The 27,876-nt window shown below is 43.9% G+C and overlaps 1 protein-coding gene across 1 annotated transcript in view; it reads right to left on the bottom strand.

The window, feature by feature from the left end:
* Window positions 1-27,876, bottom strand: part of fbn2a (fibrillin 2a) — a 217,767-nt gene that overhangs the window by 178,404 nt on the left and 11,487 nt on the right. The window contains exon 5 of the mRNA XM_031802448.1: window positions 22,901-22,996. Coding sequence (XP_031658308.1) covers window positions 22,901-22,996 — 96 coding nt within the window. The remainder of the gene's footprint in view (window positions 1-22,900; window positions 22,997-27,876) is intronic.

Below are 27,876 nucleotides of genomic sequence, written 5' to 3'. Positions count from 1 at the left end.
GTTAAGCGTCCAGATTTGGTGAGAATATGGGCCTATATGGACAGTCAGTCAGTATGACACATGTTACAGTACTAAATATAGTATCTTAATATAATGAAACGCTACCGTGGCAGTACTACAGTGATGTAGTAGCAGTGCTGCATGTCCCAACAGACCTTTTGAACCAAATGTGGATATTGAGAGATAGTTCAAAGAGAAATAGGTCAAAGTGAATAATCATGTGTTGACTTTTGATAGGCTAAATTTGATATGCTAATTCTGATATGCAAATTTTGATATGCTAATTTTGATAGGCCAATTTTGATAGGCACATTTTGATAGGCCAATTTTGATAGGCCAATTTTGATAGGCTAATTTTGATAGGCCAATTTTGATAGGCTAATTTTGATAGGCCAATTTTGATAGGCCAATTTTGAAAAGCCAATTTTGATAGGCCAATTTTGATAGGCCAATTTTGAAAAGCCAATATTGATGAGCAATTTTGCTCGACTGTTTTGCTTATCTACAGCAGGTTTTGATGTTAAGTTGCTAGCAAAGAATGGTGTATGGTGTATAAGTATATAGCAAGTAAATAGGAGGCTCGTTTAAGGTAATTGAGGGTCAAGTTAAGCTATTTATAAAGGATTTGCTTTTACGGCTTTTACGGCTTTTACGGCTTTTACGGGTTGAGAGCTGTGCATTTTGGCTGCACCTCGACTCTAGGTCATTTGCTCAGTAGAAATGTTAAATCTAGACTCTTTAAGCCCAGTGTGTAAATTTACATTGACAATGACCACACACACACAAACACCAATGAGACTATAAACAGAGACGCAAACAACAGTTTTTTTTCTCCAGTGACACCCAGGAACGTTGTGACTATACATCTTTTTTCCAATTCAGACAACATGGAGTGATCTCATCAAACAAGCTTGGTCTAAGATAAACAGCTAATTTTGGCCTCTTGTTTTTGAGTTTGAGGACAAATTCAAATCAGAAGGATTAAAGGAGCAATCTGGCATTCAGACAACAACTAAATGGATTCCCGAGTGCTTGAGACGTCACTACAGACCTGGGTTCAATCCCGGGCTGTGTCACAGCTGACTGGGAGACCCATGAGGCAGTGCACAATTGGCACAGCGTTGTCTGGGTTGGGGGAGGGTTCGGCTGGCCGGGATGATCTTGTCCCATCGCGCTCTAGTGGCAGGCCAGGCGCATGCTCGCTGGGTTAAGCGCACAGTGCGACTTGGAAGGAAGCATAGCTCTCTCCTGAGTCCATACGGGAGTTGCAGCGATGGGACAAGACTGTAACTACCAATTGGTGAAAAAAGTGGTAAAATATCAAACTCAGCAAAAAAATAAACGTCCTCTCACTGTCAACTGTGTTTATTTTCAGGAAACTTAACATGTGTAAATATTTGTATGAACATAACAACATTCAACAACTGAGACATAAACTGAACAAGTTCCACAGACATGTGACTAACAGAAATTGAATAATGTGTCCCTGAACAAAGGGGGGGGGGGGATTAAATCAAAAGTAACAGTCAGTATCTGGTGTGGCCACCAGCTGCATTAAGTACTGCAGTGCATCTCCGCCTCATGGACAGCACCAGATTTGCCAGTTTTTGCTGTGAGATGTTACCCCACTCTTCCACCAAGGCACCTGCAAGTCCCCGGACATTTCAGGGGGGAATGGCCCTAGCCCTCACCCTCCGATTCAACAGGTCCCAGACGTGCTCAATAGGATTGAGATATTGGCTCTTCGCTGGCCATGGCAAAACACTGACATTCCTGTTTTGCTGGAAATCCCGCACAGAATGAGCAGTATGGATGGTGGCATTGTCATGCTGGTGGGTCATGTCAGGATGATCCTGCAGGAAGGGTACCACATGAGGGAGGAGGATGTCTTCCCTGTAATACACGGTGTTGAGATTGACTGCAATGACAACAAGCTCAGTCCGATGATGCTGTGACACACCGCCCCAAACCATGACGGACCGTCCACCTCCAAATCGATCCCACTCCAGAGCACAGGCCTCGGTGTAATGCTCATTCCTTTGACGATAAATGCAAATCCGACCATCACCCCTGGTGAGACAAAACCGCGACTCGTCAGTGAAGAGCACTTTTTGTCCAGTCCTGTCTGGTCCAGCGACGGTGGGTTTGTGCCCATAGGCGACGTTGTTGCTGATGATGTCTGGTGAGGACCTGCCTTACAACAGGCCTACAAGCCCTCAGTCCAGCCTCTCTCAGCCTATTGCGGACAGTGTGAGCACTGATGGAGTGATTGTGCGTTCCTGGTGCAACTCGGGCAGTTGTTGTTGCCATCCTGAACCTGTCCCGCAGGTGTGATGTTCGGATGTACCGACCCTGTGCAGGTGTTGTTAAACGTGGTCTGCCACTGCGAGGATGATCAGCTGTCTGTCCTGTCTCCCTGTAGCGCTGTCTTCGGCATCTCACAGTACGGACATTGCAATTTATTGCCCTGGTCACATCTGCAGTCCTCATGCCTCTTTACATCATGTCTAAGGCACGTTCACGCAGATGAGCAGGGACCCTGGGCATCTTTATTTTGATCTTTTTCAGAGTCAGTAGAAAGGCCTCTTTAGTGTCCTAAGTTTTCATAACTGTGACCTTAGTGTTAGTGTCTTAACGACCGTTCCACAGGTGCATGTACATTAATTGTTTACAGGTGATTGAACAAGCATGGGGAAGTGTTTTAAACCCTTTTACAATGAAGATCTGTGAAGTTATTTGGATTTTTATGAATTATCTTTGAAAGACAGGGTCCATGAAAAAAGGGGCGTTTCTTATATATAATAGTGGATACCCCATAACTTTTTTGAAAAAAGCAGAGGGATGAGGCTAGAGAAATGTAACCACTCTCAAATTCATAGACAGAGCTGTGGATACATGGACTAGCCATCCTTGAGATGAAAAGGATAGTTTTATCCATGTTTTGAGGCTTTGCGGCGTTTGTTTACAATTACATAGTTTACAAACAACGGAGTAAAACAAAGTTTATATTGTAGGTTCTGATGGGGTTCGACTGTTGAACTAAGCTCAATGGGGAATTAATAAGATATATTCTTCAAGGCCTTGCATCTCAGTGCAAGAGGCGTCACTACAATCCCTGGTTCGACTCCAGACTGTATCACATCCGGCTGTGATTGGGAGTCCAATAGGGTGGCGCACAATTGGCCCAGCGTCGTCCGGGGTAGGCCATCATTGTAAATAAGAACTTGTTCTTATTAACTAAATATAAAATCTTAGAATGAGATGAAATTAGTTCAATATTATTTTAATTTGTTTTGTTGAAATGTTGGTAATGAGTATCAGCATGAATGTGCTGAACTACAGTGTATGTGCGATTCATCAACCTGAGTCCATACAGGAATAATCTTAACCCCATTTTTTTTAAACTAGGCAAATCAGTTAAGAACTAATTCTTATTTACAATGACAGTCTACCGGGGTACAGTGGGGTAACTGCCTTGTTCAGGTGCAAAACGACAGATTTTTACCATGTCAGGTCAGGGATTCAATCCAGCAACCTTTCAGCTACAGGCCCAACGCTCTAACCACTAGGCTACCTGCCTCCTCTACACTCTAACCACTAGGCTACCTGCCTCCTCTACACTCTAACCACTAGGCTACCTGCCTCCTCTACACTCTAACCACTAAACTACCTGCCCCATGAGGGATTAATCAACAGGAGTCCATACAGGACTAACCCTATCATCAACAGGAGTCCATATGGGACTAACCCTATCATCAACAGGAGTCCATACAGGACTAACCCTATCATCAACAGGAGTCCATACAGGACTAACCCTATCATCAACAGGAGTCCATACAGGACTAACCCTATCATCAACAGGAGTCCATACAGGACTAACCCTATCATCAACAGGAGTCCATACGGGACTAACCCTATCATCAACAGGAGTCCATACAGGACTAACCCCATCATCAACAGGAGTCCATACAGGACTAACCCTATCATCAACAGGAGTACATACAGGACTAACCCCATCATCAACAGGAGTCCATATGGGACTAACCCTATCATCAACAGGAGTCCATACAGGACTAGCCCTATCATCAACAGGAGACCATACAGGACTAACCCCATGTGGAATTCATCAACAGGAGTCCATACAGGACTAACCCTATCATCAACAGGAGTCCATACAGAACTAACCCCATCATCAACAGGAGTCCATACAGGACTAACCCCATGTGGGATTCATCAACAGGAGTCCATACAGATCTAACCCCATCATCAACAGGAGTCCATATGGGACTAACCCTATCATCAACAGGAGTCCATACAGGACTAACCCCATCATCAACAGGAGTCCATATGGGACTAACCCCATTTGGGATTCATCAACAGGAGTCCATACAGGACTAACCCCATCATCAACAGGAGTCAATACAGGACTAACCCCATCATCAACAGGAGTCCATACAGGACTAACCCCATCATCAACAGGAGTCCATACAGGACTAACCCCATCATCAACAGGAGTCCATACAGAACTAACCCTATCATCAACATGAGTCCATACAGAACTAACCCTATCATCAACAGGAGTCCATACAGAACTAACCCTATCATCAACAGGAGTCCATACAGGACTAACCCTAACCCCATCATCAACAGGAGTCCATACAGGACTAACCCCATCATCAACAGGAGTCCATACAGGACTAACCCCATCATCAACAGGAGTCCATACAGATCTAACCCTATCATCAACAGGAGTCCATACAGGACTAACCCTATCATCAACAGGAGTCCATACAGGACTAACCCCATCATCAACAGTAGTCCATACAGGACTAACTCCATCATCAACAGGAGTCCATACAGAACTAACCCCATGTGGGATTCATCAACAGGAGTCCATACAGGACTAATCCTATCATCAACAGGAGTACATACAGGACTAACGCTATCATCAACAGGAGTCCATATGGGACTAACCCCATCATCAACAGGAGTCCATAAAGGACTAACGCTATCATCAACAGGAGTCCATATGGGACTAACTCCATCATCAACAGGAGTCCATAAAGGACTAACGCTATCATCAACAGGAGTCCATATGGGACTAACCCCTAGTAAGATTCATCAACAGGAGTCCATACAGGACTAACCCCATCATCAACAGGAGTCCATACAGGACTAGCCCCATCATCAACAGGAGTCCATATAGGACTAACCCCATCATCAACAGGAGTCCATACAGGACTAACCCTAACCCTATCATCAACAGGAGTTCATACAGGACTAACCCTAACCCTATCATCAACAGGAGTCCATACAGGACTAACCCCATGTGGGATTCATCAACAGGAGTCCATACAGAACTAACCCCATCATCAACAAGAGTCCATACGGGACTAACCCTATCATCAACAGGAGTCCATACAGGACTAACCCTAACCCCATCATCAACAGGAGTCCATATAGGACTAACCCCATCATCAACAGGAGTCCATACAGGACTATCCCCATCATCAACAGGAGTCCATACCGGACTAACCCTAACCCCATCATCAACAGGAGTCCATACAGGACTAACGCCATCATCAACAGGAGTCCATACAGGACTAACCCTAACCCCATCATCAACAGGAGTCCATACAGGACTAACCCCATCATCAACAGGAGTCCATACAGGACTAACGCCATCATCAACAGGAGTCCATATAGGACTAACCCCATCATCAACAGGAGTCCATACAGGACTAACCCCATCATCAACAGGAGTCCATACAGGACTAACGCCATCATCAACAGGAGTCCATATAGGACTAACCCCATCATCAACAGGAGTCCATACAGGACTAACCCCATCATCAACAGGAGTCCATACGGGACTAACCCCATCATCAACAGGAGTCCATACAGGACTAACCCTACCATCAGCATGAGTCCATACAGGACTAACCCCATCATCAACAGGAGTCCATACAGGACTAGCCCTATCATCAACAGGAGTCCATACAGGACTAACCTTAACTCTATCATCAACATGAGTCCATACAGGACTAACCCTACCATCAGCATGAGTCCATACAGGACTAACCCCATCATCAACAGGAGTCCATACAGGACTAGCCCTAACCCCATCATCAACAGGAGTCCATACAGGACTAGCCCTAACCCCATCATCAACAGGAGTCCATATAGGACTAACCCCATGTCGGATTAATCAACAGTCCATACAGGAAGTACATGTTTGTGAATGTAAGCCATAGAACTTTATTCAGAGCCTGAAAAGGAAATTCCCTTTCAAAGAAGACAGAAATTGGAACGAGACGAAAGGAAAGTGGCATACACCTGCCGCATTTACAGACATACCTATTCCTGATTTAGGAACCGAGTCCATTTAATACCAGACGCTGATCCTTCCCCTTCAATAGACTCTGTCTGAGTCCCAAATGGCATTCTATTCCCCCAAGTGCAATACTTTAGACCAGAGCCCTATGGGAGTAGACCAGAGCCCTATGGGAGCCCTATGGGAGTAGACCAGAGCCCTATGGGAGTAGACCAGAGCCCTATGGGAGTAGACCAGAGCCCTATGGGAGTAGACCAGAGCCCTATGGGAGTAGACCAGAGCCCTATGGGTATGGGAGTAGACCAGAGCCCTATGGAGTAGACCAGAGCCCTATGGGAGTAGACCAGAGCCCTATGGGAGTAGACCAGAGCCCTATGGGAGTAGACCAGAGCCCTATGGGAGTAGACCAGAGCCCTATGGGAGTAGACCAGAGCCCTATGGGAGTAGACCAGAGCCCTATGGGAGTAGACCAGAGCCCTATGGGTATGGGAGTAGACCAGAGCCCTATGGGAGTAGACCAGAGCCCTATGGGAGTAGACCAGAGCCCTATGGGAGTAGACCAGAGCCCTATGGGAGTAGACCAGAGCCCTATGGGAGTAGACCAGAGCCCTATGGGAGTAGACCAGAGCCCTATGGGAGTAGACCAGAGCCCTATGGGAGTAGACCAGAGCCCTATGGGAGTAGACCAGAGTCCTATGGGAGTAGACCAGAGCCCTATGGGAGTAGACCAGAGCCCTATGGGAGTAGACCAGAGCCCTATGGGAGTAGACCAGAGCCCTATGGGAGTAGACCAGAGCCCTATGGGTATGGGAGTAGACCAGAGCCCTATGGGAGTAGACCAGAGCCCTATGGGAGTAGACCAGAGCCCTATGGGAGTAGACCAGAGCCCTATGGGAGTAGACCAGAGTCCTATGGGAGTAGACCAGAGCCCTATGGGAGTAGACCAGAGCCCTATGGGAGTAGACCAGAGCCCTATGGGAGTAGACCAGAGTCCTATGGGAGTAGACCAGAGCCCTATGGGAGTAGACCAGAGCCCTATGGGAGTAGACCAGAGACCTATGGGAGTAGACCAGAGCCCTATGGGAGTAGACCAGAGCCCTATGGGAGTAGTAGACGAAAGTACTGCGCTACTCAAACAGGGAGAAAGCTCAGAGTCATCCCGCTGCCCTCTCTTTCCACTGTTGAAGAAGCCTCACCTTTTTACAGGTTGGAAGCTTTGCCATCACATAAATGTATCATTAGTCATAGCATTTTTCTTTTCATTCTGATTATGATAACAATGCATAAAACATAGATAGTCTAAAAAAAGAGTGGTAACAGTGGGGATTCTGACTAAAAACAGTGTGGTTTACGGGGACTTTTATTTTGAAATAATTGACTGAATATTCTGACACACTGTTCCACATTTATGTCGTATATGACATGGATGTTGCATAAATACAAGGACTGACAAAACATTTCTGCAGGTGTTATGAAGTCTTTCTGTCAGATGTCATTAATGATGTATATCCACTTCATATAAAGTGTTACCTATTGTTTTATAAGGCAATCAAATATCTCCTTTAGGGGAAAAAAAACACACAATTGTTGTATCTTATTTAAACAACAATTAATTTATGAAGGTATTGGAGTGACTTTCAATACACCGCAGATTTGATGACAACCTGGTCAAGCAAAAGGTTTTCACGATAAATAAAATATAAAACAATTCAGTTTCAAGTGAACCAGCTGTAGACTCAATCACATTGTTGTGAACGGTCGGAACTACAATAACCACTTTGTTTTAGCCTGAAATGGCCATTGGCCTATATTCCCTGTGTGGGTGACTGTACTAAATATCCTGAAAGAGAGAAGACCTGCTAAAATCACATTACGTCAACCAACTGACCATCGGATATAGACAGATATTCTTGGTGAAAGATAGAAACAAGATGAAAGTCAAGTAAGGTGATTTGAAATCAGTTATATAAATATATGACATATTTAACTAGGCAAGTCAGTTACTACGGCAACGCTGGGCCAATTGTGCGCCGCCCTATGGGACTCCCAATCACAGCCGGATGTGATACAGGCACTGTAGTGATGCCTCTTGCACTGAGATGCAGTGTGTCTTAGACTGCTGCGCCACTCGGGAACTTTGGTCAACCCATTAATACTGAGCTCCCATTCATAAAGCGTCTCAGAGGATGTTGCTCTAGGATTCTGTGTGGCTCAGTTGGCAGAGCATGGTACTTGCAACGCCAAGGTTGACGGTTTGATTCCCATGTGGGACCAGTATAAAAGCGTTTACCCTCACTCCCGCAAGGTTGAACTACTACTGTTTTTTTAGATTATTTTCTTAGTCACATGCACAGGATCGCAGATATAATTGCAGGGTACAGTGAGTATTAACGCCCAAGCTCCAACAGTGCATGTCAAAAAGAGAAGTGAATGAAACAATAATATATATTTTTTAAATAACAATAATATATACATATTTACAACTGTAACAATGATATATCTCCATTGGGGTGGTGGGGGAGGGGTAGGAAGTCCAGGGGGCTGGAGGGGGGACAGGGGGAGTAGGTAGCTGCCTAGTGGTGGCTATTCAGCAGTCTGATGGTCGGGGGGGTAGAAGCTATTGGCCAGTCTGACAGTCTGACAGGTACCATCCTCTGTAGCGCCTTGCGGTCCGCGGCCGTACCAGGCTGTGATGCAGCCTGAGAGTGGTGCTCTCGATGGTGCTCCCGTAGAACACTGTGAGGGCCCCCTCGGGGACAAGCCAAATTTCTTCAGCCTTCTGAGGTTGAGGTTTCCTTGTGGTTTGACCATTTCAGCTGCTCAGAGATGTGTACGTCGAGGAAGTTTGTGTTTTTTTACCATTTCCACGGCACCCCGTTGATGGGGGCGTTCTCAGCCTGGTTCCTCCTGAAATCAACAATCAGCTCCTTTTTTTTTTGACATTGAGGGAGAGGTTGTTAATATGGCACCAAGCCGTCAGTGTGCCTACCTCCTCTCTGTAGGCCGTCTCGTCATTGTTGGCAATCAGGCCTACTACTGTTGGTCGTCAGCAAACTTAATGATGGAGTTTGAACTGTGAGAGGCCACGCAGTCGTGGGTATACAGGGAGTACAGGAGGGGACTGAGGACTCACCCTTGTGGGGCCCACGTGTTGAGGATCAGTGTGGAAGAGGTAACGATGCCTACCTTCACCACCTGGGGACGGCCCGGCAGGAAGTCCAGGACCCAGTTGCATAGGGAGGAGTTCAGTTCCAGGGCCGTGAGCTTCGTGGTGAGCTTAGAGGGCACTATGGTACTGAAGGCCGAGCTGTAGTCAATGAACAGTGTGCAATCACATATGCAATCCTTTTGTCCAGGTGGGTGAGGGCAGTGTGTAGTGCTATGGCGATTACATCGCCTCTGGAACTATCGAGCGGTAGGCAAATTGGAGAGGGTGGACTGTGTCAGGGAGGGAGGAGGTGATGAGGAGGAGGTGACTAGCCTCTCGAAGCACATCATGATGACGGAAGTGAGTGCTAGTCATTCAGTTCAGTTAGTTTCCCTTTCTTGGGCACGGGGATGATAGTGGCCTTCTTGAAGCAGGTGGGTGTAACGGCGTTCTTCGTTTGTTGAAAGAGAGTCGGACCGAAATGCAGCGTGGTGGTTACTCATGTTCTTTAATGAAGAAAAAAGTGATACATGAAATAAATAAATAAATACGAAAACAACAAACGGAACGTGAAACCTAATTACAGCCTATCTGGTGAAACTACACAGAGACAGGAACAATCACCCACGAAAGACAAAGCGAAACTCAGGCTACCTAAATACGGTTCCCAATCAGAGGCAACGAGAATCACCTGACAGCTGATTGAGAACCGCCTCAGGCAGGCAAGCCTATACAACACCCCTAATCAGCCGCGATCCCAAATACAACAAACCCCAATACGAAATACAACACGTAAACCCCTGTCACACCCTGGCCTGACCAAATATATAACGAAAACACAAAACACTAAGACCAAGGCGTGACAGTGGGGATAATGGCTAAGCTAGAAAGAGATCAAAAATATCAGAAAACACAACAATTAGCTGGTCTTCAGCTGGCAGCCATGCAAGGATTAACACACTTGAAAGACTTACATACGTCCTCTGTGGAGGCCGTAATCACGTAGCCCTCGTTGTCCTCACGGGCGCTACTCGGTAGCTCAGAATCGTTATGCTTGGAGCATGAGAAAAAGGTGTTCAGCTCGTCCGGTAGGGCGGTATTGGTGTCCCCAACGTGACTGGCTTTCTTTTTTGTGATCTGTGATGTTAGAAGCCCCTGCCACATACACATTATGTCCGACCCGCCAAATTGCTCCTTCACAATTGCTCCGTCCCTATACTTGTGCCTCGCCATCTTGATCGATCTGTGTAGGGCATACTTGTACTGTTTAACCATACAATTGTGTCCAGGCACCTTGCTATGTAAGTAGCATCTCTTTCCTTCAGTTTCCTGACAAGGCTGGCAACAATCCACTGTTCGACACCATCGGTATCACATCATCTACAGCATGCACTTTTTTTATGAATCCGGTGACTGGGTCGACGTATTCATTCATGTTATCCCCAGACGCGCCACGGAACATATTCCATCCACGTTATCAAAATAGTCTTGGAGCATGGATTCTGATTAGTCAGACCAGCGTTGTACAAACCTGACCACCGGAACATCCCTCTTGAGCATTTGTTTGTAGGCGGGGAGGAGCAAAATGGAATTGTGGTCAGATCTGCCAAAAGTAGGACGGGAGAGGGCCTTATACCACTGTCGAAAAGAAGTGTAGTAGTGGACAAGAGTGGAATTTCTGCGAGTTGGACAGTTAATGTGTTGATAGTAACTAACTTTCCCCCATTACACCACTTGTTATTAGTCATGAAGCAGACACCACGGTCTTTGTTCTTGCCAGAGAGAGCCCGCTTCCTATCCGCTCAATGAACTGTAAAACCCGCTGGTTGTATTTAAGTTGGAGGAAAGCTACGTTTCTGAGAAACAGAGTGTGTTGCAGAACCTGATGTCCCTCTGGAAGGAGATCCTCGCTCTGAGTTCGTCCCTTTGGAAGGAGATCCTCGCTCTGAGTTCGTCCCTTTGGAAGGAGATCCTCGCTCTGAGTTCGTCCCTTTGGAAGGAGATCCTCGCTCTGAGTTCGTCCCTTTGGAAGGAGATCCTCGCTCTGAGTTCGTCCCTCTGGAAGGAGGTCCTCGCTCTGAGTTCGTCCCTTTGGAAGGAGATCCTCGCTCTGAGTTCGTCCCTCTGTATCTCGCTCTGAGATAATTCACTGACTGTTGAATCACACCAGTAGGGACGAGGTTGAACTATTACTGTTTTGATATAGCTCACACCTATCAGTAGGGACAAATCAGTGAAGGGCACAGAGAAAAGTAGCTTGGCCCCTGATCTGCTTGTGCTCATTGTCAAGCAAGTTTGGCTTGCAGACAGCTTGCAGACTTGCAGACAACTTTGTTGCTAACCTTACTTTGCTACCTGACAACTTTTAAAAAATTACTTTTTAATTACCGTTTATATTTTTAGTTTTTCCCTCACTCGACTTTTTTTTCATAAAACTTTTTCACTCCGGACGCTTTATCTTGACATGATGCCTTCTAATTGCAGTCGCTGTACTCATAATATACAGGAGAACGATCGCCTTATGGCGAGGATAGCTGTGCTGCAAGCCCAGCTTCAGACGCAATCGTTAGGTAAGGGTCATTTCAGTGTAGGAAAGGATGAAACAGCGTCTGTGCCACCAGTAAGTACAGATAGTAGTATAAATCCCCTCTGCACGGTCCCCGCAGCCGGACAGAAACATTCAACCGGTTCTCCCCATGATGCAGCGAGTCGGAGTCAGAGGCCGAGCCTTCTCTGGTCTCTACTCCTCCCGTTACGGGGTCTGAGATGCCGAAGCCTCCCACCATTAGCTCTGACAAATTGAAAACTCTAGTCATTGGCGACTCCATTACCAGCATTATTAGACTTAAAACGAATCATCCAGCGATCATACACTGTTTACCAGGGGGCAGGGCTACCGACGTTAAGGCTAATCTGAAGATGGTGCTGGCTAAAGCTAAAACTGGCGAGTGTAGAGGATGTTAGGATGAAACAGTCAGAGGTCACCAAGTGCAACATAGCTTCAGCGTGTAAATCAGCTAGAAAGATGTGTCGGCATCGAGTAATTGTCTCTGTCTCCCTCCCAGTTAGGGGGAGTGATGAGCTCTACAGCAGAGTCTCAAAAAAACTAAACATGGCGGTGTTCGCCTTGGCAATCTCACTAGAATAAAGACCTCCTCCATTCATGCCAAAACTAAACATGGCGGTGTTCGCCTTAGCAATCTCACTAGAATAAAGACCTCCTCCATTCCTGCCATTATTGATCATGATATCTCACATCTCAAAATAGGGCTACTTAATGTTAGATCCCTCACTTCCAAGGCAGTTATAGTCAATTAACTAATCACTGATCATAATCTTGATATGATTGGCTGACTGAAACATGGTTTAAGCCTGATGAATTTACTGTGTTAAATGAGGCCTCACCTCCTGGTTACATTAGTGACCATATCCCCGGCGCATCCCGAGAAGGTGGAGGTGTTGCTAACATTTAATACAGCAAATTTCAATTTACAAAAAAAAACGACGTTTTCGTCTTTTGAGCATCAAGTCATGAAATCTATGCAGCCAACTCAATCACTTTTTATAGCTCCTGTTTACAGGCCTCCTGGGCCATATACAGCGTTCCTCACTGAGTTACCTGAATTCCTATCGGACCTTGTAGTCATAGCAGATAATATTCTAATCTTTGGTGACTTTAATATTCACATGGAAAAGTCCACAGACCCACTCCAAAAGGCTTTCGGAGCTATCATCGACTCAGTGGGTTTTGTCCAACATGTCTCCGGACCTACTCACTGATGCAGTCATACTCTGGACCTAGTTTTCTCCCATGGAATAAATGTTGTGGATTTTAATGTTTTTCCTTATAGTCCTGGACTATCGGACCACCATTTTATTACATTTGCAATCGCAACAAATAATCTGCTCAGACGCCAACCAAGGAGCATCAAAAGTCGTGCTATAAATTCTCAGACAACCCAAAGATTCCTTGATGCCCTTCCAGACTCCCTCTGCCTACCCAAGGACATCAGATGACAAAAATCAGTTAACCACCTAACTGAGGAAATACTCTCGATGCAGTTGCACCCCTAAAAAATAAAAACATTTGTCATAAGAAACTAGCTCCCTGGTATACAGAAAATACCAGAGCTCTGAAGCAAGCTTCCAGAAAATTTGAACGGAAATGGTGCCACACCAAACTGGAAGTCTTCCGACTAGCTTGGAAAGACAGTACCGTGCAGTATCGAAGAGCCCTCACTGCTGCTCGATCATCCATTTTTCCAACTTAATTGAGGAAAATAAGAACAATCTGAAATATATTTTTGATACTGTCGCAAAGCTAACTAAAAAGCAGCATTCCCCAAGAGAGGATGGCTTTCACTTCAGCAGTAATAAATTAATGAACTTCTTTGAGGAAAAGATCATGATCATTAGAAAGCAAATTACGGACTCCTCTTTAAATCTGCGTATTCCTCAAAAGCTCAGTTGTCCTGAGTAGGCACAATTCAAGGGAGACACTCAAGTGTTTTAGTACTATATCTCTTGACACAATGATGAAAATAATCATGGCCTCTAAACTTTCAAGCTGCACACTGGACCCTATTCCAACTAAACTAGTGGTGTGGGGGCTGTGCTTTGGCAAAGTGGGTGGGGTTATATCCTTCCTGTTTGGCCCTGTCCGGGGGTGTCCTCGGATGGGGCCACAGTGTCTCCTGACCCCTCCTGTCTCAGCCTCCAGTATTTATGCTGCAGTAGTTTATGTGTCGGGGTGCTAGGGTCAGTTTGTTATATCTGGAGTACTTCTCCTGTCCTATTCGGTGTCCTGTGTGAATCTAAGTGTGCGTTCTCTAATTCTCTCCTTCTCTCTTTCTTTCTCTCTCTCGGAGGACCTGAGCCCTAGGACCATGCCCCAGGACTACCTGACAGGATGACTCCTTGCTGTCCCCAGTCCACCTGGCCATGCTGCTGCTCCAGTTTCAACTGTTCTGCCTTATTATTATTCGACCATGCTGGTCATTTATGAACATTTGAACATCTTGGCCATGTTCTGTTATTATCTCCACCCGGCACAGCCAGAAGAGGACTGGCCATCCCTCATAGCCTGGTTCCTCTCTAGGTTTCTTCCTAGGTTTTGGCCTTTCTAGGGAGTTTTTCCTAGCCACCGTGCATCTACACCTGCATTGCTTGCTGTTTGGGGTTTTAGGCTGGGTTTCTGTGCAGCACTTTGATATATCACCTGATGTAAGATGGGCTATATAAATACATTTGATTTGATTTGACAATGAGTGACAAGGAGTTGGCGCACAAACAGGCTGGCATAGAGGCTAAGAGAAATTATTTTTCTGATTGGAATTTATGGTGCATTCCAATTCGCTAACCTAATCCCCACCTTATGCACCGGTTGATAGGCTAGACATTTTGCTGACACCTGTTCAAAACTCTCTGATCTGATCTTCTAGAGAAAATAAAAGCATGAGAATCAGAACGCACCACCTGTCTGGGTCGGACTGGCTTTCAGGGTACCCAGTCAGCTGACACGGGAGAGAGGAAATAAGGCTAGAGTGGGCTTACTGGATCCCTCTGTCCCCCCACTGTCCGTTACTATGGTCTATCCTAATGCCTCAGCAAACATGTGTTCTACACTAGGTCCCAATACGCCTTGCAGGTCAGCTAACATTACTCCTTGCAGGTCAGATAACAATATGCCTTGCAGGTCAGCTAACAATACTCCTTGCAGGTCAGCTAAAAATACTCCTTGCAGGTCAGCTAACAATAGACCTTGCAGGTCAGCTAACAATATGCCTTGCAGGTCAGCTAACAATACACCTTGCAGGTCAGCTAACAATACACCTTGCAGGTCAGCTAACAATACGCCTTGCAGGTCAGCTAACAATACACCTTGCAGGTCAGCTAACAATACACCTTGCAGGTCAGCTAACAATACACCTTGCAGGTCAGCTAACAATACGCCTTGCAGGTCAGCTAACAATACACCTTGCAGGTCAGCTAACAATACACCTTGCAGGTCAGCTAACAATACTCCTTGCAGGTCAGCTAACAATACGCCTTGCAGGTCAGCTAACAATATGCCTTGCAGTTCAGCTCTGCAGCGGTCTAAGGAACTGCATCTCAGTGCTAGAGGCGTCACTACCTGTCCCTGGTTTGAATCCAGGCTGTATCACATCCGGCCATGATTGGGAGTCCCACAGGGCGGCACACAATTAACCCAGCGTCGTCTGGGTTTGGCCGGGGTAGGCCGTCATTGTAAATAAGAATTTGTTCTTGGGGCGGCAGGGTAGCCTAGTGGTTAGAGCATTGGACTAGTAACCGAAAGGTTGTAAGTTCAAATCCCCGAGCTGACAAGGTACAAAATCTGTCGTTCTGCCCCTGAACAGGCAGTTAACCCACTGTTCCTAGGCCGTCATTGAAAATAAGAATTTGTTCTTAACTGACTTGCCTAGTTAAATAAAGGTAAAATAAAAATCAACATTGTATTAATAATGAGACACCAGTTGCAGAGCATTATGGGTAGTGTAGTACAGCATGCTATCTCAAAATACAAATACACTGAGTACACCAAACATTAGGAACACCTTCCGAATAACTATCCCCGGGCGCCAAAGATGTGGATGTCGATTAAGGCAGCCCCCCACACCGCTCTGATTCAGAGGGGTTGGGTTAAATGCAGAAGATAACTTTCAGTTAAAGCTATTCAGTTGTACAAATGAGTAAGTATCCCCCTTTCCCTAATATTGAATTGCACCCCCCCCTCCCCCTTTGCCCTCAGAATAGCCTCAAATCATCAGGGCACTACAAGGTGTCGAAAGCGTTCCACAGGGATGCTGGCCCATGTTGACTCCAATGCTTCCCACTGCTGTGTCAAGTTGGCTGGATGTCCTTTGGGTGGTGGACCATTCTTGATAGACATGGGAAACTGTTGAGCGTGAAAAACCCAGCAGCGTTGCAGTTCTTGACACAAACCGGTGTGCCTGACATCTACTACCATGCCCCGTTCAAAGGCACTTACAGATTTGGTCTCCCCTTCATCTACACTGATTGAAATGGATTTAACAAGTGACATCAATAAGGGATCATGACTTTCACCTGGATTCACCTGGTCAGCCTCTGTCATGGACAGAGCAGGGGTTCCTAATGTTTTGTGCACTTAGTGTATATGAATATGGCTAATGTCATTTGTGAACACTTAAGTATCTTGAGAAGATCCAGCTAGCAGTCAAAGTCACTGGGCAAAGGCACATAATTAGCCATTAATCCTGTGTACTTAATTGACCACCATCCATTGTGCCATTGTGTGAGCAATTCATATCTTGTCACCAAACACATAACAGTTAGTCAGTGATTACTGCCAATGCAGCTGTTGGGAGAGAGGCTACAGCTGTACCAAGAACAGACGACTCCTAGAAAACCGAGACATCCCTTCCTTGTGACACGTGGATCAGTTTGGATAGGATTGGGGGAGGGGAAGCTGATCCTAGATCTGTACCTGTGAACCTTTAAAGAACAAATGTGTTTCTTGCAACATCAGGCAAATGTTTTATACAAACATTCTATAATCATCCACACGACTGGGCAGTTTTTGTGTTATGAGAACATAACAAATATTCTTTGAACTCTTTTTGACCAGGGGCATTATGGTATTATATCACAGTATATTATGGTATTATATCACGGTATATTATGGTATTATATCACGGTATATTATGGTATTATATCACGGTATATTATGGTATATTATGGTATTATATCACGGTATATTATGGTATATTATATCACGGTATATTATAGTATATTATGGTATATTCTGGTATTATATCACGGTATATTATAGTATATTATGGTATTATATCACGGTATATTATGGTATTATATCACAGTATATTATGGTATTATATCACGGTATATTATGTTATGATATTATGGTATATTATGGTATGATATTATGGTATTATATCACAGTATATTATGGTATATTCTGGTATATTCTGGTATTATATCACGGTATATTATGGTATTATATCACGGTATATTATGGTATTATATCACGGTATATTATGGTATATTATGGTATTATATCACAGTATATTATGGTATTATTTATGGTATTATATCACGGTATATTATGGTATTATATCACGGTATATTATAGTATATTATGGTATTATATCACGGTATATTATGGTATATTATGGTATTATATCACGGTATATTATGGTATTTTATCACAGTATATTATGGTATTATATCACTGTATATTATGGTATATTATGGTATTATATGACGGTATATTATGGTATTATATCACGGTATATTATGGTATTTTATCACGGTATATTATGGTATCATATCACTGTATATTATGGTATATTATGGTATTATATGACGGTATATTATGCTATTATATCACGGTATATTATGGCATTATATCACAGTATATTATGGTATATTATGGTATTATATGACGGTATATTATGCTATTATATCACGGTATATTATGGTATTATATCACAGTATATTATGGTATATTATGGTATTATATCACGGTATATTATAGTATATTATGATATATTATGGTATTATATCACGGTACATTATAGTATATTATGGTATTATATCATGGTATATTATGGTATTATATCATGGTATATTATGGTATTATATCACGGTATATTATGGTATTATATCACGGTATATTATGGTATATTATGGTATTATATCACGGTATATTATAGTATATTATGGTATTATATCACGGTATATTATGGTATTATATCACGGTATATTATGGTATTATATCACAGTATATTATGGTATGATATTATGGTATACTATGCTATTATATCATGGTGTATTATGGTATTATATCACGGTATATTATGTTATGATATTATGGTATATTATGCTATTATATCATGGTGTATTATGGTATATTATGGTATTATATCATGGTATATTATGGAATGATATTATGATATGATATTATGGACCATTATGGTATGATATTATGGTATGATATTATGGTATGAGTGAATACAAAAGTCCGGCTGGGGTCAGGAATGTACCTACACTGCTTCAGGCAGTGCTGTTACCCACTACATTATCCTCCGTTACAGCCTAGTCAGTTACCCACTACATTATCCTCAGTTACAGCCTTGTCAGTTACCAACTACATTATCCTCAGTTACAACCTAGTCAGTTACCCACTACATTATCTTCAGTTACAGCCTAGTCATTTACCCACTACATTATCCTCAGTTACAACCTAGTCAGTTACCCACTACATTATCCTTAGAACAGTGGTGTAAAGTTCTTTACTACATTCCTAAAGAAATTAACATACATTTTCCCTGACACTCAAAAGTACTCATTACATTTTGAATGCTTAGCAGGACAGGAAATTGGTCAAAATAACATCCCTAGTCATCCTTACTGCCTCTGATCTGGCGGACTCACTAAACACACATGCTTAGTTTGTAAATGATGTCTGAGTGTTGGAGTGTTCCCCTGGCTATCTGTAAATGATGTCTGAGTGTTGGAGTGTTCCCCTGGCTATCTGTAAATGATGTCTGAGTGTTGGAGTGTTCCCCTGGCTATCTGTAAATGATGTCTGAGTGTTGGAGTGTGCCCCTGGCTATCTGTAAATGATGTCTGAGTGTTGGAGTGTTCCCCTGGCTATCTGTAAATGATGTCTGAGTGTTGGAGTGTGCCCCTGGCTATCTGTAAATTATGTCTGAGTGTTGGAGTGTTCCCCTGGCTATCTGTAAATGATGTCTGAGTGTTGGAGTGTGCCCCTGGCTATCTGTAAATTATGTCTGAGTGTTGGAGTGTTCCCCTGGCTATCTGTAAATGATGTCTGAGTGTTGGAGTGTTCCCCTGGCTATCTGTAAATGATGTCTGAGTGTTGGAGTGTGCCCCTGGCTATCTGTAAATGATGTCTGAGTGTTGGAGTGTTCCCCTGGCTATCTGTAAATGATGTCTGAGTGTTGGAGTGTTCCCCTGGCTATCTGTAAATGATGTCTGAGTGTTGGAGTGTGCCCCTGGCTATCTGTAAATGATGTCTGAGTGTTGGAGTGTTCCCCTGGCTATCTGTAAATGATGTCTGAGTGTTGGAGTGTTCCCCTGGCTATCTGTAAATGATGTCTGAGTGTTGGAGTGTTCTTCTGGCTATCTGTAAATGATGTCTGAGTGTTGGAGTGTTCCCCTGGCTATCTGTAAATGATGTCTGAGTGTTGGAGTGTTCCCCTGGCTATCTGTAAATGATGTCTGAGTGTTGGAGTGTTCCCCTGGCTATCTGTAAATGATGTCTGAGTGTTGGAGTGTTCCCCTGGCTATCTGTAAATGATGTCTGAGTGTTGGAGTGTTCCCCTGGCTATCTGTAAATGATGTCTGCGTGTTGGAGTGTTCCCCTGGCTATCTGTAAATGATGTCTGAGTGTTGGAGTGTTCCCCTGGCTATCTGTAAATGATGTCTGAGTGTTGGAGTGTTCCCCTGGCTATCTGTAAATGATGTCTGAGTGTTGGAGTGTTCCCCTGGCTATCTGTAAATGATGTCTGAGTGTTGGAGTGTTCCCCTGGCTATCTGTAAATGATGTCTGCGTGTTGGAGTGTTCCCCTGGCTATCTGTAAATGATGTCTGAGTGTTGGAGTGTTCCCCTGGCTATCTGTAAATGATGTCTGAGTGTTGGAGTGTTCCCCTGGCTATCTGTAAATGATGTCTGAGTATTGGAGTGTTCCCCTGGCTATCTGTAAATTATGTCTGAGTGTTGGAGTGTTCCCCTGGCTATCTGTAAATGATGTCTGAGTGTTGGAGTGTTCCCCTGGCTATCTGTAAATGATGTTTGAGTGTTGGAGTGTTCCCCTGGCTATCTGTAAATGATGTCTGAGTGTTGGAGTGTTCCCCTGGCTATCTGTAAATTATGTCTGAGTGTTGGAGTGTTCCCCTGGCTATCTGTAAATTATGTCTGAGTGTTGGAGTGTTCCCCTGGCTATCTGTAAATGATGTCTGAGTGTTGGAGTGTTCCCCTGGCTATCTGTAAATGATGTCTGAGTGTTGGAGTGTTCCCCTGGCTATCTGTAAAAAGAAATAAAAAAAATAAGAAACTGGTGCCATTGGGCTTGCTTAATATAACAAATTTGAAATTATTTATACTTTTACTTTTGATACTTAAGTATATTTAAAACCAAATACTTTTATTAGACTTTTAAGTCTAGGGTTTAACTCAAGTATTATTTTAAAACCTAGTTTTAATCAGCTGAGAGCACAGACACAGACTTAAACCCCATTCCTTGACTCCTCTTGATGAAAGGGACTGTGGACAGACACAGACTTAAACCCCATTCCTTGACTCCTCTTGATGAAAGGGACTGTAGACAGAGGTCCAGGTTCAGCCATTCAACACCTGTCTGCCTGTTCAAAGTGTCTAGTTGAGACCAACCTGGGACCCTAAATCAGCCAGTCAATCTGTCCCTGTATTTAGTGGGTTAGTTTGTTTTAGTTAGTTAGGATCTCGTGCCACGTGTGGCTTTTAACACTATTTGACTCTATTTACTAGACACACTCTACTACAAACTAGCGCTCCATGACACACACACACACACACGCACACACACGCACACGCACACACACACACACACCACACACACACACCACACACCACACACACACCACACACCACACACCACACACATATAGCCCTAATGTGTTTCCCAGAGACACACTACCAGAGAGGTGGTATAAATAACCCTGGGATGTGAGGCCCACTGCTGAGTCAATGACAGACCCTGTGAATCATCCTCCGCCGTGGCTACACCTTTCTCCATGACATCCAGCCTAGGTACAGATCTAGGATCAGGTTCCCCTCCCCCACCCCGCATAGCCTGGTTCCTCTCTAGGTTTCTTCCTAGGTTTTGGCCTTTCTAGGGAGTTTTTCCCTAGCCAACGTGCTTCTACACCTGCATTGCTTGCTGTTTTGGGGTTTTAGGCTGGGTTTCTGTACAGCACTTTGAGATATCAGCTGATGTAAGAAGGGCTATGTAAATAAATTTGATTTGATTAGTGGGGGAAATGCAAAACTAACCCTTGATTAGTGTGTGTGTGGGGAGGGGGGGCAACTTCACCCTACAGCACGGCCACTACAGCACCAGTAAGGTCTGAGGGGTTACTGCCAAAACGGTTAGACCAGAACAAAGGTGGGAAAAAGAAGAGCCAGAAGTCCAGAAGAGGTAAAAGGTGGGTCAATGTGGGTAATGACATGTCTGGTAACATCTCACCTTATTCATATAAACATTCATGACCGGGAGGGAAAAGGTCGTTCCCATGTGCAAACAGGTGCAGACTCAAAAGGTTAGTTTTTTTAACCCTGTGCCGCAGTACAGGTTTCTGCTTGTGTAACGTGGTCACTAGAAGACACTAAATACCTATCGTGGGGAAGTGACCTCACTTCTTAGTGTCCGCAACTGTGTCCTGTTGCCACTTCTCTTTTGTTGAGGTTTAAGATAACGGACTAATGGCGTGCTTGCATTCATGAAAAAACATGAAATAATGAGAGAGAAAGAAAGAGAGAGAGAGAGAGAGAGGGAGGGAGGGAGGGAGGGAGGGAGGGAGGGAGGGAGGGAGGGAGGGAGGGAGGGAGGGAGGGGAGAGAGAGAGAGGGAGGGAGAGGGGGAGAGATAGAGAGAGGGGGGGAGAGAGGGGGGGGGGGGGGGAGAGAGGGGGAAAGAGAGATAAAGAGAGAGATAGAGAGGGAGAAAGAGAGAGGGGGGGGAGAGAGAGAGGGGGGGAGAGAGGGAGAGAGAGAGGGGAGAGAGAGATAAAGAGAGAGAGGGGGGGGATAAAGAGAGAGATAGAGGGAGAGAGAGAGAGAGGGGGAGAGAGAGAGAGAGAGAGAGAGAGAGAGAGAGAGAGAGAGAGAGAGAGAGAGAGAGAGAGAGAGAGAGTGAGAGGGGGGATAGAGAGATAGAGGTAGAGAGATAGAGAGATAGAGATTGATTGATATAGATAGACCGATAGAGAGAGATAGATAGAGAGATAAAGGTAGAGAGAGATAGAGATTGATTGATATAGATAGACCGATAGAGAGAGGTAGAGATATATAGAGATAGAGACAGGGAGGACACTTTAAAAAAAGTGCTATCTAGAATCTACGTAAAAGGGTTTTTCAGCTGTCCTCATTTGAGAACCCTTTGAATAACCCCTTTTTGGTTCCAGGTAGAACCCTTTCCACCGAGGGTTTTACATGGAACCCAAAAGGGTTCTACCTGAAACCAAAAATGATTTTTACCTGGGACCGAAAAGGGTTCTCCAATGGGGACAGCCCTAGAACCCTTTTGGTAGAAGTGAGACTTGCCAGGCGACACCTCTCTCCTCCACCCCGAAAAAATAAAATAAGTGAGTGACCAAGAGTTTCCATAGGCTCTTACCTCTCTCACACTGGGGCCCAGTGAACCCGTAGACACAGGCACACCGGTTGGGTCCAATGCAGCGCCCGCCGTTTTGGCACTTACTATCACAGATGGCTGAAACAGAGACACACACACACACAGCTTCAGTTAGTCACACACACATATGTATGCATGTATGCACACACACACACACAACTGCACATCTAGCTCTTACTATCACAGACGTCTGAAACAGAGACACACACACACACAGCTTCAGTTAGTCACACACACATATGTATGCACACGCACACACACACACACACACACACACACACACACACACACACACACACACACACACACACACACACACACACACACACACACACACACACACACACACACACACACACACACACAACTGCACATCTAGCTCTTACTATCACAGACGGCTGAAACAGACACACACACACACACACACACGCCCAACTGCACATCTGAGGGCCTTATTTTTCCATGGTCTTTGTGAAGCCATGATTACAGAAGTGGGTCAAATTCCCCTGGTCTCTCTATTTTCCCTTTGTAACAGATGCCAGGTTATTTATGTTGGCACTTTGAGAAATGGGGTTTTGGGGGAGGTGTGTCTTCCTAATTGTCTATTGCCAGTGAAGGTTAATCAGTGTAGAGGCTAGAATCCTCATTAGATTCAATGGAATTTTTCAAAAAAATATCCAAATCTCGGTTAGCCAGAAGACTTAAGCACGAAAGACTTCAGCCAGCCAAGGTGTAGAGAGAGGACTTCAAGCTGTCAAACTGCTTGCGACATATTTCCTCTGCTTCCTTCGTTTACGCCACGACTGTGTGAGTTGTTTTAACAGAAACCAGGCAACGACACCCCCCCCCCCCCTCCCCCACCACCCATCTACCCAAACTCGCTGTGTGCGGTGCCAAGGGGGCCTCTGCTTTGAAGACGAAAGTCAAACATTAGCCCAAACATTCTGAGAGTTTTCTCCCCCCACCCTCTCAACACTTTCTAGAAGTCTCCCAGCAGAGCTAGGCTAGGTCAACATGCAAACCTCTGCCAAGTCCTATCTACTACTATCTACCTCTATGCCTCTATCCCTTACCTCTAATTACCTCTATCTTTCTATCTACCTCTATCCATCTAGCTACCTGTCTACCTCTATCTACTTCTATCCATCTAGCTACCTGTTTACCTCTATCTACCTCTATCCATCTATACCTCTATCACTCTATACCTCTATCTACCTCTATCTACCTCTCTCCCTCTATCTACCTCTATCCCTCTATACCTCTATCACTCTATCTACCTCTCTCTACCTACCTCTATCCCTCTATCTACCTCTATCCCTCTATCCCTCTATCTACCTCTACCTACCTCTATCCCTCTATCTACCTCTCTCCCTCTATCTACCTCTATCCCTCTATACCTCTATCACTCTATATCTCTATCCACCTCTCTCTACCTACCTCTATCCCTCTATCTACCTCTATCCCTCTATCCCTCTATCTACCTCTACCTACCTCTATCCCTCTATCTACCTCTATTCACCTCTATCTACCTCCCTCTCTCTACCTCTATCTACCTCTATCCCTCTATATACCTCTATCCCTCTATCTACCTCTCTCTACCTCTATCTACCTCTATCCCTCTATCTACCTCTATCCCTCTATCTACCTCTATCTACCTCTATCCCTCTATCTACCTCTCTCTACCTCTATCCCTTACCTCTCTCTTTCTACCTACCTCTATCCCTCCATCCCTCCATCCCTCTATCCCTTACCTCTCTCTTTCTATCTATCTACCCTTACCTCTATTTACCTCTATCCCTTACATCTATCTACTTCTATCTACATCTATCTACCTCTATCCCTCTCTCTACCTCTATCCCTCTATCTACCTCTATCTACCTCTATCCCTCTATCTACCTCTATCCCTCTACCTCTATCTACCTCTATCCCTCTATCTACCTCTATCCCTCTATCTACCTCTATCTACCTCTATCCCTCTATCTACCTCTATCCCTCTATCTACCTCTATCCCTCTATCTACCTCTATACCTCTTTCCCTCTATCTACCTCTATCCCTCTATCTACCACTACCCCTCTTTCCCTCCTCTCCTCCTACCACTCCATCATGCTGCTACCTATTCTGTGATTTACACATCCACTCGAGCAAGCCCAGAATTCACTGGATTATAAGCCTTCCAGGTGACGACAGCTGCTTCGGGGTCAAATGTAAGCCATGTTGGCCCTCTAACCCTCTGTTCACCCTGCGAGGGACTGGAGCCCTAATGGTGGCTTAATGCCCTGGTTACGCCCCGGTTACGGGGGCCCTGCTTCATGGCAGGACAAGAACCTTTCAGGCCCTTTCAATGTCAATCCACACTGGATCTGAACTATATATCCTGGATCTGAACTATATATCCTGGATCTGAACTATATATCCTGGATCTGAACTATATATCCTGGATCTGAACTATATATCCTGGAGCTGAACTATATATCCTGGATCTGAACTATATATCCTGGATCTGAACTATATATCCTGGATCTGAACTATATATCCTGGATCTGAACTATATATCCTGGATCCGAACTATATATCCTGGATCTGAACTATATATCCTGGATCTGAACTATATATCCTGGAGCTGAACTATATATCCTGGATCTGAACTATATATCCTGGATCTGAACTATATATCCTGGAGCTGAACTATATATCCTGGATCTGAACTATATATCCTGGATCTGAACTATATATCCTGGATCTGAACTATACATTCAGGAGCCTGGAGCTGAACTATATATCCTGGATCTGAACTATATATCCTGGAGCTGAACTATATATCCTGGATCTGAACTATATATCCTGGAGCTGAACTATATATCCTGGAGCTGAACTATATATCCTGGATCTGAACTATATATCCTGGATCTGAACTATATATCCTGGATCTGAACTATATATCCTGGATCTGAACTATATATCCTGGAGCTGAACTATAAATCATGGATCTGAACTATATATCCTGGAGCTGAACTATATATCCTGGATCTGAACTATATATCCTGGATCTGCACTATATATCCTGGAGCTGAACTATATATCCTGGATCTGAACTATATATCCTGGATCTGAACTATATATCCTGGATCTGAACTATATATCCTGGAGCTGAACTATATATCCTGGATCTGAACTATATATCCTGGATCTGAACTGTATATCCTGGATCTGAACTATACATTCAGGAGCCTGGAGCTGAACTATATATCCTGGATCTGAACTATATATCCTGGAGCTGAACTATATATCCTGGAGCTGAACTATATATCCTGGAGCTGAACTATATATCCTGGATCTGAACTATATATCCTGGATCTGAACTATATATCCTGGATCTGAACTATATATCCTGGATCTGAACTATATATCCTGGATCTGAACTATATATCCTGGAGCTGAACTATATATCCTGGATCTGAACTATATATCCTGGATCTGAACTATATATCCTGGATCTGAACTATACATTCAGGAGCCTGGAGCTGAACTATATATCCTGGATCTGAACTATATATCCTGGAGCTGAACTATATATCCTGGATCTGAACTATGTATCCTGGATCTGAACTATATATCCTGGAGCTGAACTATATATCCTGGATCTGAACTATATATCCTGGATCTGAACTATATATCCTTGATCTGAACTATATATCCTGGATCTGAACTATATATCCTGGATCTGAACTATATATCCTGGAGCTGAACTATAAATCATGGATCTGAACTATATATCCTGGAGCTGAACTATATATCCTGGATCTGAACTATATATCCTGGATCTGCACTATATATCCTGGAGCTGAACTATATATCCTGGATCTGAACTATATATCCTGGATCTGAACTATATATCCTGGATCTGAACTATATATCCTGGAGCTGAACTATATATCCTGGATCTGAACTATATATCCTGGATCTGAACTATATATCCTGGATCTGAACTATACATTCAGGAGCCTGGAGCTGAACTATATATCCTGGATCTGAACTATATATCCTGGAGCTGAACTATATATCCTGGAGCTGAACTATATATCCTGGATCTGCACTATATATCCTGGAGCTGAACTATATATCCTGGATCTGAACTATATATCCTGGATCTGAACTATATATCCTGGATCTGAACTATATATCCTGGAGCTGAACTATATATCCTGGATCTGAACTATATATCCTGGATCTGAACTCTATATCCTGGATCTGAACTATACATTCAGGAGCCTGGAGCTGAACTATATATCCTGGATCTGAACTATATATCCTGGATCTGAACTATATATCCTGAATCTGAACTATATATCCTGGATCTGAACTATATATCCTGGAGCTGAACTATATATCCTGGATCTGAACTATATATCCTGGATCTGAACTATATATCCTGGATCTGAACTATATATCCTGGAGCTGAACTATATATCCTGGATCTGAACTATATATCCTGGATCTGAACTATATATCCTGGATCTGAACTATATATCCTGGATCTGAACTATATATCCTGGATCTGAACTATATATCCTGGATCTGAACTATATATCCTTAATCTGAACTATATATCCTGGATCTGAACTATATATCCTGGAGCTGAACTATATATCCTGGATCTGAACTATATATCCTGGATCTGAACTATATATCCTGGAGCTGAACTATATATCCTGGATCTGAACTATATATCCTGAATCTGAACTATATATCCTGGATCTGAACTATATATCCTGGAGCTGAACTATATATCCTGGATCTGAACTATATATCCTGGATCTGAACTATATATCCTGGAGCTGAACTATATATCCTGGATCTGAACTATATATCCTGGATCTGAACTATATATCCTGGATCTGAACTATATATCCTGGAGCTGAACTATAAATCATGGATCTGAACTATATATCCTGGAGCT

Source organism: Oncorhynchus kisutch, linkage group LG23, assembly GCF_002021735.2.
Source record: "Oncorhynchus kisutch isolate 150728-3 linkage group LG23, Okis_V2, whole genome shotgun sequence".
Taxonomy (NCBI): Eukaryota; Metazoa; Chordata; class Actinopteri; order Salmoniformes; family Salmonidae; genus Oncorhynchus; species Oncorhynchus kisutch.
The sequence above is the reverse complement of the archived record's forward strand: the minus strand, read 5'-3'. Positions and strand labels throughout refer to the sequence as shown.